The sequence below is a fragment of the Salmo trutta genome, chromosome 6 (genome assembly GCF_901001165.1).
Source record: "Salmo trutta chromosome 6, fSalTru1.1, whole genome shotgun sequence".
Lineage (NCBI taxonomy): Eukaryota > Metazoa > Chordata > Actinopteri > Salmoniformes > Salmonidae > Salmo > Salmo trutta.
In genome coordinates this window covers 35,905,066-35,919,512 of record NC_042962.1, presented here as the reverse complement: position 1 = coordinate 35,919,512, position 14,447 = coordinate 35,905,066, and the positions used below count along the sequence as shown (strand labels likewise).

Sequence of the window (14,447 nt, the reverse complement as noted above, 5' to 3'; positions counted from 1 at the left end):
TATTCTTAACTGACTTGCCTAGTTAAATGAAGGTTAAATAAAAAATAATAATACAAATAGGGCAGTGTGATGGCGATTGCATCATCTGTGGATCTGTTGGGGTGGTATGCAAACTGAAGTGGGTCTAGGGTGTCCGGGTAACATGGAGGTGATATGATCCTTGACTGGTCTCTCAAAGCACTTAATGATGACAGAAGTGAGTGTTACGGGGCGGTAGTCATTTTGTTCAGTTATCTTTGGCTTCTTGGGTACAGGAACAATGGTGGCCATCTTGAAGCATGTGGGGACAGCAGATTGGGATAGGTAGCGATTGAATATGTCTGTAAACACACCAGCCAGCTGGTCTGCACATGCTCTGAGGACACGGCTTGGGATGCAGTCTGGGCCAGCAGCCTTGCGATGGGTTAACACGTTTAAATGTTTCACTCACATCGGCCACGGAGAGGAGGGGGAGGGGGGCGCAGTCCTTGTTAGTGGGCCGCAATGGTGGCACTGTATTATCCTCAAAGCGGACAAAGAAGGTGTTTAGTTTGTCTGGAAGAGTGACGTCGGTGTTCGTGACGTGGCTGGTTTTCTTTTTGTAGTCTGTGATTTCCTGTAGACCCTGCCACATAGATCTCGTGGCTGAGCTGTTGAATTGCGACTCCACTTTGTCCCTGTTCTGGCATTTCTCCTGTTTGATTGCCTTGCGGAGGGGATAACTAAACTGTTTATATTCAGGCTTATTCCCAGACCTCTTTCCATGGTTAAATGCGGTGGTTCGCATTTTCAGATTTACGCGAATGCTGCCATCCGTTCACGGTTTCTGGTTAGCGTAGGTTTTAATAGTCACAGTGGGTACATCTCCAATGTACTTCTTTATAAACTCACTCACTGAGTCAGCGTATAGATCGATGTCGTTATCTGAGTCTGACAGAAAGATATCCCAGTCCCCGTGATCAAACCAACATTGAAGCGTGGATTCCGATTGGTTAGACCAGAGTTGAATGGTTCTAGTCACTGGTACATCATTTAAGTTTCTGCATATAAGACGGCAGGAGCAATATGGCATTGTGGTCGGATTTGCCGAAGGTAGGGTGGGGGAGGGATTTGTATGCATCACGGAAGTTAGAGTAGTAGTGATCGAGTGTATTACCCCCGCGCGTTGTAAAATCAATATGCTGATAGAATTTAGGTAGCCTTGTTCTCAAATTTGCTTTGTTAAAATCCCCAGCACAATAAATGCAGCCTCAGGATATATGGTTTCCAGTTTAAATAGAGTCCAGTGAAGTTCCTTGAGGTCGGTCTTGGTGTCTGCTTGAGGGGGAATGTACCCAGCTGTGACGATAACTGACGAGAATTCTCTTGGGTGGTAATATGGCTGGCATTTGATTGTAAGGAATTCTAGGTCGGGTGAGCAGAAAAACTTGACTTCCTATATGTTGTTATGATTACACCATGAGTCGATAATCATGAAGCATACACCCCCGCTCTTTCTCTCCCCATAGAGGTGTTTATCTCTGTCGGCGTGATGCATGGAGAAGCCCGGCTGAACCGATTCCGACAACATTTCCCGAGAGAGCCATGTTTCCGTGATACAGAGAATGTTACAATCTATGATGTATCTCTGGAAGGCAACCCTTGCTCGAATTTCATCTACCTTGTTGTCAAGAGACTGGACATTGGCGAGTAGTGTACTCGGGAGCGGTGGTCGATGTGCACATCTACGGAGCCTGACCAGGAGGCCGGTCCGTCTGCCCCTTCTGCGGTGCCGTTGTTTTGGGTCGGCTTCTGGGATTAGATCCATTGCCCTGGGTGGTGGTCCAAACAGAGGATCCACTTTGGGAAAGTCGTATATTCCTGGTCGTAATGTTGGTAAGTTGACGTCACTCTTATTTCCAGTAGTTCTTCCCAGCTGTATGTAATACGACTTAAGATTTCCTGGGGTAACAATGTAAGAAATAATACATAAAAAAACGAAATACTGCATATTTTCCTTAGGAAGCGAGACGACCATCTCTGTCGGCGCCATCTTGCATGGGCAGCGACCATGTTACGCTTTTACAGCATACAGAATTGCAACGGTTTTTAAGGGGCAAAGTATTGACACGTTTTTTTTAATTGAGAGACGAGCTTAAAGTTTTCTTTACTGACCATAATTTTTACTTGTCTGACCGCTTGCATGATGACGAGTTTCTCACACGACTGGCCTATCTGGGTGATGTTTTTTCTCACCTGAATGATCTGGATCTAGGATTACAGGGACTCTCCGCAACTATATTCAATGTGCGGGACAAAATTGAGGCTATGATTAAGAAGTTGGAGCTCTTCTCTGTCTGCATTAACAAAGACAACATACAGGTCTTTCCATTATTGTATGATTTTTTTGTGTGCAAATGAACTCAAGCTTACGGACAATGTCAAATGTGATATAGCGAAACACCTGAGTGAGTTGGGTACGCAATTACGCAAGCACTTTCTTTAAACAGATGACACAAACAACTGGATTCGTTATCCTTTTCATGCCCTGCCTCTAGTCCACTTACCGATATCTGAACAAGAGAGCCTCATCCGAATTGCAACAAGCGGTTCTGTGAAAATTGAATTTAATCAGAATCCACTGCCATATTTCTGAATTGGGCTGTGCTCAATAGAGTATCCTGCCTTGGCAAATCACGCTGTTAAGACACTGATGTCCTTTGCAACCAAGTACCTATGTGAGCGTGGCTTCCCAGCCATCACTGGCATGAAAACTAAATGCAGGCACAGACTGCGTGTGGAAAATTATTTAAGACTGAGACTCTCTCCAATACAATCCAACATTGCAGATTTATGCATCCTTTCAAGCACATCCTTCTCATTAACTTGTGGTGAGTTATTCACAATTTTCGATGAACAAGTAAGGTTTTATATGTAAGATGGTTAAATAAAGATCAAAATTATTTATTATTATTATATTATTATTTGTTGCCCTGGTCCTATAAGAGGTCTTTGTCACTTCCCACGAGCTGGGTTGTGACAAAACCTCACACTCACTCTTATGTTTAAAAACTGTATCGTGTGTGGCAGGCTTACAATGATGGCAAAAAACAACATTTGAGAGTGCGCTGACCCTGGTGCTAGAGGGGGTACGCAGCTGGATGTTGAATGTTTGAAGGGGTACGGGACTATAAAAAGTTTGGGAACCACTGCTCTAGAGCATTTTGCTTGTTGAGGATATTTTTTATGAAGCGTGTATTTGTTTTCTATGATTGCTTTGTATCTCTATTTTGCTTTTTATATTTATTAATTTGTATTTCTTTAATTACAGGGCTCATCTGTAAGGTCTCAGCATGACTCCCTATCAAAATGAAGGTTAAATAAAGAAACCAACCACACGCTCCCTCCACTGCCATTTGCTAGTAGTTCTTTGGCGAGACATGCAGGTCAACAATGCTACAGTAAACGCAGCAGTTTAGAGGATAAATCTGAGTTGGAATCCCAAACACATTTCACACTAAGTAACAGACAGTCTCATAGTAGATACTCTTACAATGACAACAAAGGGACTGGAGTAGTCATTTATGTTTAGTATTCTGATAATGGTTTCATCCTCACAAAGAAGGAAGGCAGTGTGCTCTTTGACTGTCGCGTCACATTGAGGAGAAAAATATCTCAGGCTGTGTCTCAAATGGCTCCCTATTCATTATGTAGTGCACTACTTGTGACCACTGCACAATGTAGAGGATTACGGTGCCATTTGGGATGTAGCCTCAGTCATCAGAGAGGTCATTCGCATAGATTAGACAGATATTGAGGGCAGGAAAAATATCTTCCTCTTCCATGTATCAAGAAGACTGTGGCCTATAACAATCATGCTAAGGCAAACCATCCAGAACAGTGAGCAGCAAAATGTTGGCTACATCCTCAGTGGCACCCTATTCCCTATATAGCGCACTATTTTTGACCAGAGTCCTTTGGGAATAAAGGGAATGGGGTGCCATTTGGGATGCAGATGTCTGTCTGCTGCTGCATACTAATTGACAAAATTATATTATTGTTTTGTCCTTGTTGTCTTCTAGTCTGGGGAAAGAAGAAAGGATTGTGTACATTGTGCCTGTTTGCACTGCTTATTGCAGCCACATATGTCACAGCAGTAACCCATTTCCTAGTGCTGCTGTGCTGAGGTCCACAGAGAAAAATGGCCTAATTCGCATTTTTACACAAGGCAACGAAGGATGCTCTTTAAGGGTGTCCTTTCTTTTCCAAAGGATGTTTTTTTTGTGTGTGTTTTTTGCAGTTGTTTTGGTTCCTTCTCTACACCTCTTCCATGCAGCTGTGGTGGTTAATCATGTTACCCAGGTCACCTCGCTCTACCCTGGGCTAGCCTGTCCCGCTACTCCCCCCCCCCCCCCAATCCAGCCCAAATCCAATAAGACCAACCAGACCACAGTTTAAAGTGGTATTCTAATCTTAAATACACCGTTAGGGTATGTCCAAAATGGCACCCATATTCCCTATATAGTGCACTATTTTGACCCGAGCCCTGTTAATGACGCTATTAATGCATTTCTTCTTAAATGCCGTTAAGATCAAGATCAAAACATTTGATAATATATGCCTATCTGTGTCTGTCTGTGTTTGTTTGTTTCTGTCTGGTTTATAATAACCAGGCCGACGGCACGTCCAGACCAGACTAGTGGAGCCGAGAGTGTCCTCTTTAAACAGCGGGGATTGCTTTCTGCTCATCACTCCCCATCACTGCTTTGTCTGGACCGGCGAGTTTGCCAATGTCATCGAGAAGGCCAAGGTGAGTCCGCCATGTTAATTTTCATTCAGTCTTCTTGCTCTTGGTGTTATCAGTAACTTATTGTCCCTAGAGGGAAATTCGGTTCATGAACAGGGGTAACATGATAAAAGTACAGGCTTATCAGACACACTGATCAAAACACATGCACCAATGTTGTCATACATATATTGTATTGCTGCTCAGTGTTGTCTTATGTATACTTAACAAAAATATAAACGCAACAATTTCAAAGATTTTATGAGTTATATAAGGAAGTTGCTCAATTGAAATAAATACATTAGGCCCTAATCTATGGATTTCACATGTCTGGGAATACAGATATGCATCTGTTGGTCACAAATAGCTTAAAAAAAGGAAGGGACGTGGATCAGAAAACCAGTCGGTATCTGGTGTGACCACTATTTGCCTCATGCAGTGACACAAATCCTTCGCATAGAGTTGATCAGGCTGTTGGTTGTGGCCTGTGGAATGTTGTCCCACTCCTCTTCAATGGCTATGCGAATTTTCTGGATATTGGCAGGAACTGGAACACTCTGTTGTACATGTCGATCCAGAGCATTCCAAACATGCTCAATGGGTGACATGTCTGGTGAGTATGCAGGACATGGAAGAACTGGGACATTTTCAGCTTCCAGGAATTGTGTACAGATCTTTGCAACATGGGGCCGTGTATTATCATGCTGAAACATGAGGTGGTGGGGCGGATGAATGGCACGACAATGGGCCTCAGGATCTCATCACGGTATCTCTGTGCATTCAAATTGCCATCGATAAAATGCAATTGTGTTCGTGGTCTGTAGCTTATGTCTGCCCATACCATAACCTCACCCCCACCATAGGGCACTCTGTTCACAACTTTGACATCAGCAAACTGCTCACCCACACGACGCCATACACGTGGTCTACGGTTGTGAGGCTGGTTGGACATACTGCCAAATTCTCTAAAACGACGTTGGACGTCAGGTGGATGGATTATCTTGGCAAAGGAGAAATGCTCACTAACAGGAATGCAAACAAATTTGAGCACAACATTTTAGAGAAATACGCCTTTTGTGCATATTCAACATTTCTGCGATCTTTTATTTCAGCTAATGAAACATGAGACCAACACTTTACATGTTGTGTTTATATTTTTGTTCAGTGTAATTAAATTAGATATGTTTCTATACTCCATAGATGAACGCGAGTAACCATCTGTCAGTGAGGTTTAAACGGACTTTGTTATTATTAGGCGTGTGCTACGTCACGTGCAGGAAGTAAATACTATTTAGTTTGTTATTATTGATTAATGTACTGCATTGTAGTGGGAGCTAGCAACACAGGAAGTGGTGTGTGTGTGTGTGTGAGGGGAGCTGCAGTAACAGGAAGCCACACAGTGACACATCAACCCAGACCTAGAGCCATTGTTTTAAACATACTCTGCTCAACTGAACTCTAAACTCTGTATGGCCAGGAGGAACACAGACTTCATTCTGAAATTCTATAAAAAAAACTATAATTCAGACTATAAAACCCCAAGTAGATTGACATAAAGTGTAGTCCACTTTGTTCTAGAAATAATTTGATTGGTTTAGGGCAGGGATTGGTTGCTGCTAGCTTGCTACATTTGACTCTTTTGCTCTTGAGAAAAGATGGCACTGACAAACACGGTCACCCTGTTTTTAGCTCCTAGCCAACTTTGCACTATTTTTTGTGTGTTATTTCTTACATTATTTGCTTGAATGTTTTTAGTATTATTACCTACTTTTTGAAAATAACATTTTGGATGTTAGATGGCGGTCACAAATTCACCACCATAGTGCACTCCAAGCTCATCCCTAAGCTCAGGTGCTTGGGTCTAAACCCCTCCCTGTACAACTGGGTCATAGACTTCCTGACGGGCCAACCCCAGGTGGTGAAGGTAGGCAACAACACCGCTGCCACTCTGATTCGGGGGAGTGGCAGAGGTGGCCCCACAGGAATGCGTGCTCAGCCCCCTACTGTACTCCCTGTTCACCCATGACTGCGTAGCCATGCATGGCCATGAAAATAACCTCTCCCTCAACGTCAACAAAACGAAGGAGCTTTTCATGGACTACAGGAAACTGCAGAGAGCACGCCTCCATCGCCGCGGTAGAGAGGGTCAAAAGCTTCAGGTTCCTAGATGTGCACATCACTGAGGACCTGAAATGGTCCCTTCACACCGACAGGAGACTGAAAAAATTAATCTACAGCACCCGGTGTCACAGGACTTTTAAGCCTTGTGACATGGGGGGTATGGTAGTAAGTGCCAGGCACACCGGTTTGTGTCAACAACTGCAACACTGCTAGGTTTTTCACACTCAACAGTTTCCTGTGTGTATCAAGAATGGTCCACCACCCAATGGACATCCAGCCAACTTGACACAACTATGGAATCAACATGAGCCAGTATCCCTGTGGAACACTTTTAACACCTTGTAAAGTCCATGCCCGACGAATTGTGGCCGTTCTTAGGCAACTCAATATTATGAAGGTGTTCTTAATGTTTTGTACGTATATACTGTATTCTAGTCTTGGCTCATCCTATACAACTACTACTGTATCCACCTTTTCTATTCAGATAATGTCCATACTGTCTATACACACCATTCATAGACACATATACACTATATATACAAAAGTATGTGGACACCCCTTCAAATTAGTGCATTCAACCATTTCAGCCACACCCGTTGCTGACATATGTATAAAACCGAGCACACAGCCATGCGATCTCCATAGACAAACATTGGCAGTAGAATGGCCTTACTGAAGAGCTCAGTGACTTTTAATGTGTCACCGTCATAGGATGCCACCTTTCCAACAAGCCAGTTTGTCAGATGTCTGCCCTGCTAGAGCTGCCCCGGTCAACTGTAAGTGCTGTTATTGTGAAGTTGAAATGACTAGACCACACAAACTCACAGAATGGGACCACCGAGTGCTGTGTAATGCGTAAAAAAAAAATCCTCGGTTGCAACACTCACTACCGAATTCCAAACTGCCTCTGGAAGCAACGTCAGCACAAGAAATGTTTGTCGGGAGCTTCATGAAGAGGGTTTCCATGGCCGAGCAGCCGCACACAAGCCTAAGATCACCTTGTGCAATGCCAAGCGTCGGCTTGAGTGGTGTAAAGCTCGCCGCCGTTGGACTCTGGAGCAGTGTAAACACGTTCTCTGGAGTGATGACTCAGACTTCACCATCTGGCAGTCCAACAGACAAATCTGGGTTTGGCAGATGTAAGGAAAAAGCTACCTTCCCGAATGTTTAGTGCCAACTGTAAAGTTTGGTGGATGGGGAATAATGGTCTGTGGCTTTTTTTAATGGTTCGGGCTAGGCTCCTTAGTTCCAAAAGGGAAATCTTAACGCTACAGCATATAATGAAATTCTAGACAATTCTGCGTTTCCAACCTTGTGGCAACAGTTTGGGGAAACGCCTTTTCCGGTTTCAGCATGACAATGCCCCCATGCACAAAGCGAGGTCTATACAGAAATGGTTGGAAGAACTTGACCTCAACCCATCGAACACCATTGGGATGAATTGGAATGCCGACGGGGAGTCTGGCCTAATCGCCCAACATCTGTGCCCAACCTCACTAATGCTCTTGTGGCTGAATGGAAGCAAGTCCCCTCAGCAATGTTCTAACATCTGGTGGAAAGCCTTCCAGTGGAGGATGTTATAGCAGCAAAGGGGGGACCAACTCCATATTAATGCCCATGAATTTGGAATGAGATGTTCGACGAGCAGGTGTCCGCATACTTTTGGTCATGACTCATGTAGCGTATTTATATTCCTGACTCTGGTTAGGAAGCTAATTTCCTGCAATTCTATCCATTTTGCCATGAGGTTGTGTACTGTATTCTCGACATGGCTCATTCTAATATTTCTACTACTGTACATTGCATTTTAGTTACTGTTTATATACACCGTATATGTATTTATATACTGGATTCTTGACATAGCCCACTCTAATATCTACTGCTGTACATATCATTCTTAGTATATGTTGTGTAGATTCATCCAGTGTATAGATTGCATTTAGATTACTGTTAGTGCTATTTGGGTTGTTAATTGCATTCCGAGATTTCTTGATTTGTTGTATTTTTTTATTAAAATGTTTTATTTTACTGCATTGTTACGAGCTAGTAACATTAAAAAATGTTACAACTAGTTTTATTCACAAGATTCTCAGTTCAAACCTTTACCTTGTTTTTAAAAGTTGTGCATCTACTAAATTTCCATTGACCTTTTAGAAACCAATCAGATTTGTTCTGCCCTAAACCAAACAGATTCTTTCAGCCCTTAGAACAAAGTTGACTGCACTTTGTCAACCTGCAAAACCCAATGGGGGTTTGTTCAAAACACTTGCATAGGAGGCCCATCTCAGGATATGCTTTTTAAGAACATATTTATTTACCAATAGCTAAATATCTAATTGTCGAACAATGACACATCAAATCATCAGTGGTGAATTACTTATTTTAGTCCTAGAATTAACTGTTTTCTTATTGTCTGTGTCTTTCTTTCTCAGGCTGCTGAGCTGGCCCAGTTCATCCAGACCAAAAGAGATCTGGGTTGCCGTGCCAACTATGTAGAGCTGCTCGAGGAGGGTATCAACACACACAGCTACGCTGCCAAGGAGTTCTGGAAGATTCTGGGCGGACAGACCAGCTACCAGTGTAAGGCTAACTGTCTGTTCATATTTTAATCAGTTTGGGGGGCGCCCCTTCTCTTGTCTTGCTATGACGTAGCAATTCCAAATTAGTAGCAACTTCTTTTGAATGTGATATGTAGGGGTTATGAATGTGTTATTAAGTCCTTATGTAGGTGCCCTTCCAACTAAAGTGCTACCTAGAAAGGCTTCCCTGTTTTCCCGGTATCGTCAGTTTCTAACATTGATGATAGTTTTGACATTTCATGACAATTTCTAACTTCCTGTGTCCTTCCTGTAGCCGCGGGGACACCAGACGAGGATGAGCTGTATGAGAGCGCCATCGTAGAAACCAATTGCATCTACCGCCTAGTGGACGACAAACTGGTCCCCGATGACGACTTCTGGGGGAAGGTTCCCCGATGCACGCTGCTCAGCCCCAAACAGGTCAGACATTACTTCTACTAACATTGTTAGGTCTGGATTTGGATTTCCATTCTGACTGGATCCCAATCAAGTTAAGACAGAGATAGAAAAATTAACCTGGCTGATCAGAAACTGCTGTAACTCCTTAATAGAGATTGTTAGACACTGACAGGTACACTACTCTGACCTGACCTGCTACAGTTCCTCACTTTCAAAGGACCATTTTGAACTGAAGTGCATAATAGCATTGTACTGATTGCTGCCTCTCTGCTCTGCTCTCCTATAGGTGTTGGTGTTTGACTTTGGCAGTGAGGTGTATGTGTGGCACGGTAAGGAGGTGACTCTGGCCCAGAGAAAAGTTGCCTTCCAGCTGGCTAAACACCTGTGGAACGGAACCTTCGACTACACAAACTGTGACATTAACCCACTGGACCCTGGAGAGTGCAACTCACTCATACCCAGGTATGGCTCACAGACACTCAGGTATGTTTCAGACACTCATACCCAGCTATATATCCACTCATACTCTGTCTCCCACACAAACACGCAACACACAAAGCATAATAATTACCATGAAATCATTTCTCTTTAAAGTCCACCACTTTCAGTTAATTTGGGTTTACAAATAACTTTGAGCTGCCTTCTTAAAACCACCCAGGTCAGTACAGGTTGTACAACATGCACCCCTCCAATAGGGACCTTAGCCAAGTATTCCACTATGTGTAAACAGCTCTGAGGCTAGGGGAGACTCCTATAAATGGGCAGGAGTGTCATCACTCTGCTCTGCACGAAACAATCTCTCTGCCTCTATGCCCATGGACAAGTTGGTAGGCTTCTTTAATCACACTTGCCAGGCTGTCATTGCAAATATGAAATAGTTCTGAACTTACCGTAAATTCCGGACTTTAAGCCGCAACTTTTTTCCCACGCTTTGAACATCGCGGCTTAAACAATGACGCGGCTAATATTTTCCCGCTTTCAATTTTTTTTCTCCAAAAAAACACATTCTGTGACGTGCTCAGTTTTTTGGTGGCATGAAGCTTTCATTAGACCAATGAATTTGCCGAATGGGTTAAGGTCAAACAACTTTTTTGTTTACTGTTTAGATTAAATCAAGCGCTCTCAAACTTCCCATCATTCTGATTACGGTAGTCATTTTGTCACCCTCATCATGGCAAAGACGGAGAAATGCATATGATGCAGCTTTCAAGTTGAAGGCGATTGATCTGGCTGTTGGAAAAGGAAATAGAGCTGCTGCACGGGAGCTTGGTTTTAATGAGTCGATGATAAGACGGAAACAGCAGCGTGAGGAATTGACTCAGTGCAAAAAGACAACTAAAGCTTACTGCAATTTTGTTTTTTTTGTTACAAGCCGTGTTTCGTTAAAGCCTATTTATTTTTGTTACAAGCCGTGTTTCGTTAAAGCCTGTGTAAAGTTAATTTGTTTCAATGTACCGGTAGGCACCTGCGGCTTATCGACATGTGCGGCTTATTTATGTTCAAAATAATCTTTTTTTTTTTTATTCAGTGGGTGCGGCTTATATTCAGGTGCGCTTAATAGTCCGGAAATTACGGTATAAGCCTGGAAAAATAAAGGTACAAATATTTGTATATCATATTGTAACAACAGCTGTGAAAACTAACACTGTAAAGGTGTGAAAACATTTTATCAGTGTTATTTCCTGATAGTTGCTGGTTGAAAATACAATCCACACAGGACCTTCTAATCAGCAGGTTTGAAAGTGCGGGTGTTTTGGCTCTCCATAGTGACATCATCATGCGGTAAATTGGTTAATAATAAAGAAAGAGTTCCAAACCTTTCTGCCAATAACAGCTTGTTTTCCCCTCCCCACTCAGACCACTCTGAAAGTCCTAGCAAAATTATTGCTTGAGAGAGAGTTTTTTGCTTAAAAAAAGTTTGCCATTTAAATGGAAATCTTTTACAGAAATTATATTGATATAAAACTTGTTTGGGCCTTTAAATAAAATATCAAATTAAAAGCTAGACATAGCCTCTGTCCTCTCCACCTCTACCTCTACCTCTCCCATTCCAACTCTTTTACCGCTCTACCTCTCCTCTCCCATTTCAACTCGTACCTTTCCATCTGTCCTCTATCTCCCTCTGTCGGGTGCAGGAAAGGCCAGGGCCGTCCAGACTGGGCTGTGTTTGGAAGGTTGACACAACACAACGAGACCACCCTGTTCAAGGAGAAGTTCCTGGACTGGACAGACTCCAAGAAGAAAGGTACCATCAAGAACGGCCATGAGCACCTCAACGAAAGCAACAAGGTACAGCTCCAAATAGTTTTGAACATATTTTATTTTGTTCACCTCCTTACAGCCCTTTGTCCTGTAGGTTCTCAAGCATTCCTTATTAGAAAGTAAGCCATAATACTGGCCAAATCATACAAAATTAGACAAGACAATAAAACCTAATTCTGTTCCAACAACCCATCGCCCTTTTCCACCTCTCCTCCCTCACAACAACCATCACACGCATCTTAACCTCCCTACTCACCCTTATCTCTTCCTAAACCCTTTTTATTGCTTTCCCCTCCCCCCAGGAGCAGCAGAGCCCGGAACAGAACATGATGCGGGCCTATGATGCCTCCCTGATGCTCCCACTGCTCCAGACCCCGGTTCGTACGGTGTTGGATGGGGTAGACCTGGGCCGGGGCTATGGCCCGGTGGCGGGGGATGACTGCAGGCACTTTGAGATCAGCACCACCGCCGTGGACATCTGGCACATACTAGAGTTTGACTACAGGTGGGTGTGTATGGCTGTGTAGCAAATGGCACCATATTCCCTACATAATGCGCTACATGTAAGTTCTGAGCAGGGCCCATAGGGCACTGTATAAGGAATAGGGTGCCATTTGGGATGCGTACTATGTGTGTGACGCTGTGCGGTTGGGTTAATGGACAATTAACAAAGTATATTTCATATCCTACAGCCGGCTGCCCAAGCAGAGCATCGGACAGTTCCATGAGGGAGACACCTATGTGGTGAAATGGAAGTACATGGTGAGCACAGCAGGTTAGTATCGAGCCACCGTTGCCCACATCTCTACACCATCACACGACACAAAGTTCTTTCTCTCTCTCTCGCTCTCTCTTTCTCTTTTTTTGTCTCTCTTTTGCTACTGTCGCTGATGATACACCCTAAACCAGTGCAGATGTTTGAAATCTGGATTTTACCTTGGTTATTTAACGGAAAGACACCCTGTGTTCCTCAATTAGACTGAGCACAACTGACCTTTGAGTAAGCTTGAACATATCCTCCTTGATTTATACACTTTTCTTCTTCATGTAAAGACCATATAAAGATTGCCCCCTGTCACACCCCCCCCCCCCCCCCCCCATCGGTATGTTAGGGTAATAATCACATAAACATCACAAACTCATGGATACCGACCGTGCTGTTCAAAAGCCTAGCTCGCTGTAGGAATCCATGTTCTAGAATTTGTCATGGCAGGGCCAGCCCAGTGCAACCAAACAGTAATTCATATCACTACTAGTGGGAAGAGAGTTCGAAAGGGGCGCTGGCAAGTGGCTGTGATTTATTTTTAGTGGTTAACAGTAGTACGGCTAGTTCTCTTCTGCACAGAGAGAGGGAGAGAGAGACCATAGGACCTGTCAATGTATGGGCTGCTAAACATGCCAGCCGATTACAGTAATAGAGTATCATCTTTCATCTATCTTACATAGTACACAGATACAGGCACACTGCTGTACCATTGTTGTGCGTATGATTTGACAGATACACCGAATGTGCACACAAGGGGTGTTATTCAAAAAAGAAAAATAATAATAATAAAAAAATATATATAGTTCCAATCAAAAGTTTGGACACACCTACTCATTCCAGGGTTTTCTTTATTTTTACTATTTTCTACATTGTAAAATAATAGTGAAGACATCAAAACTATGAAATAACACATATGGAATCATGTAGTAACCAGAAAAGTGTTAAACATATCAAAATATATTTTAGATTCTTCAAGGTAGCCACCCTTTTCCTTGATGACAGCTTTGCACACTCTTGGCATTCTCTCAACCAGCTTCACTTGGAATGCTTTTCCAACTCATCCCAAACTGTCTCAATTGGGTTGAGGTCGGGTGATTGTGGAGGCCAGGTCATCTGATGCAGAACTCCATCACTCTCCTTCTTGGTCAAATAGCCCTTACACAGCCTGGAGGTGTGTTGGGTCATTGTCCTGTTGAAAAACAAATGATAGTCCACTAAGCGCAAAACAAGTGGGATGGCGTATCACTGCAGCATGCTGTGGTAGCCTTACTGGTTAAGTGTGCCTTGAATTCTAAATAAATCACAGACAGTGTCACCAGCATAGCACCATCACACCTCCTCTTCCATGCTTCACGGTGGGAACCACACATGCGGAGATCATCTGTTCACCTACTATGCATCTCACAGAGACACAGTGGTTGGAACCAAAAATCTCACATTTGGACTCATCAGACCAAAGGATTGATTTCCAACAGTCTAATGTCCATTGCTTGTGTTTCTTGGCCCATGCAAATCTCTTCTTCTTATTGGTGTCCTTTAGTGGTGGTTTTATTGCAGCAATTTGACCATGAAGGCC

At 43.2% G+C, this 14,447-nt stretch overlaps 1 protein-coding gene across 1 annotated transcript in view; it reads left to right on the top strand.

The window, feature by feature from the left end:
- Positions 1 to 14,447, top strand: part of LOC115195879 (supervillin) — a 120,907-nt gene that overhangs the window by 93,441 nt on the left and 13,019 nt on the right. Inside the window, exons 23-29 of the mRNA XM_029756206.1 lie at positions 4,632 to 4,768; positions 9,298 to 9,445; positions 9,719 to 9,864; positions 10,130 to 10,305; positions 11,979 to 12,132; positions 12,408 to 12,610; positions 12,798 to 12,880. Of these exons, the coding sequence (XP_029612066.1) occupies positions 4,632 to 4,768; positions 9,298 to 9,445; positions 9,719 to 9,864; positions 10,130 to 10,305; positions 11,979 to 12,132; positions 12,408 to 12,610; positions 12,798 to 12,880 (1,047 nt within the window). The remainder of the gene's footprint in view (positions 1 to 4,631; positions 4,769 to 9,297; positions 9,446 to 9,718; positions 9,865 to 10,129; positions 10,306 to 11,978; positions 12,133 to 12,407; positions 12,611 to 12,797; positions 12,881 to 14,447) is intronic.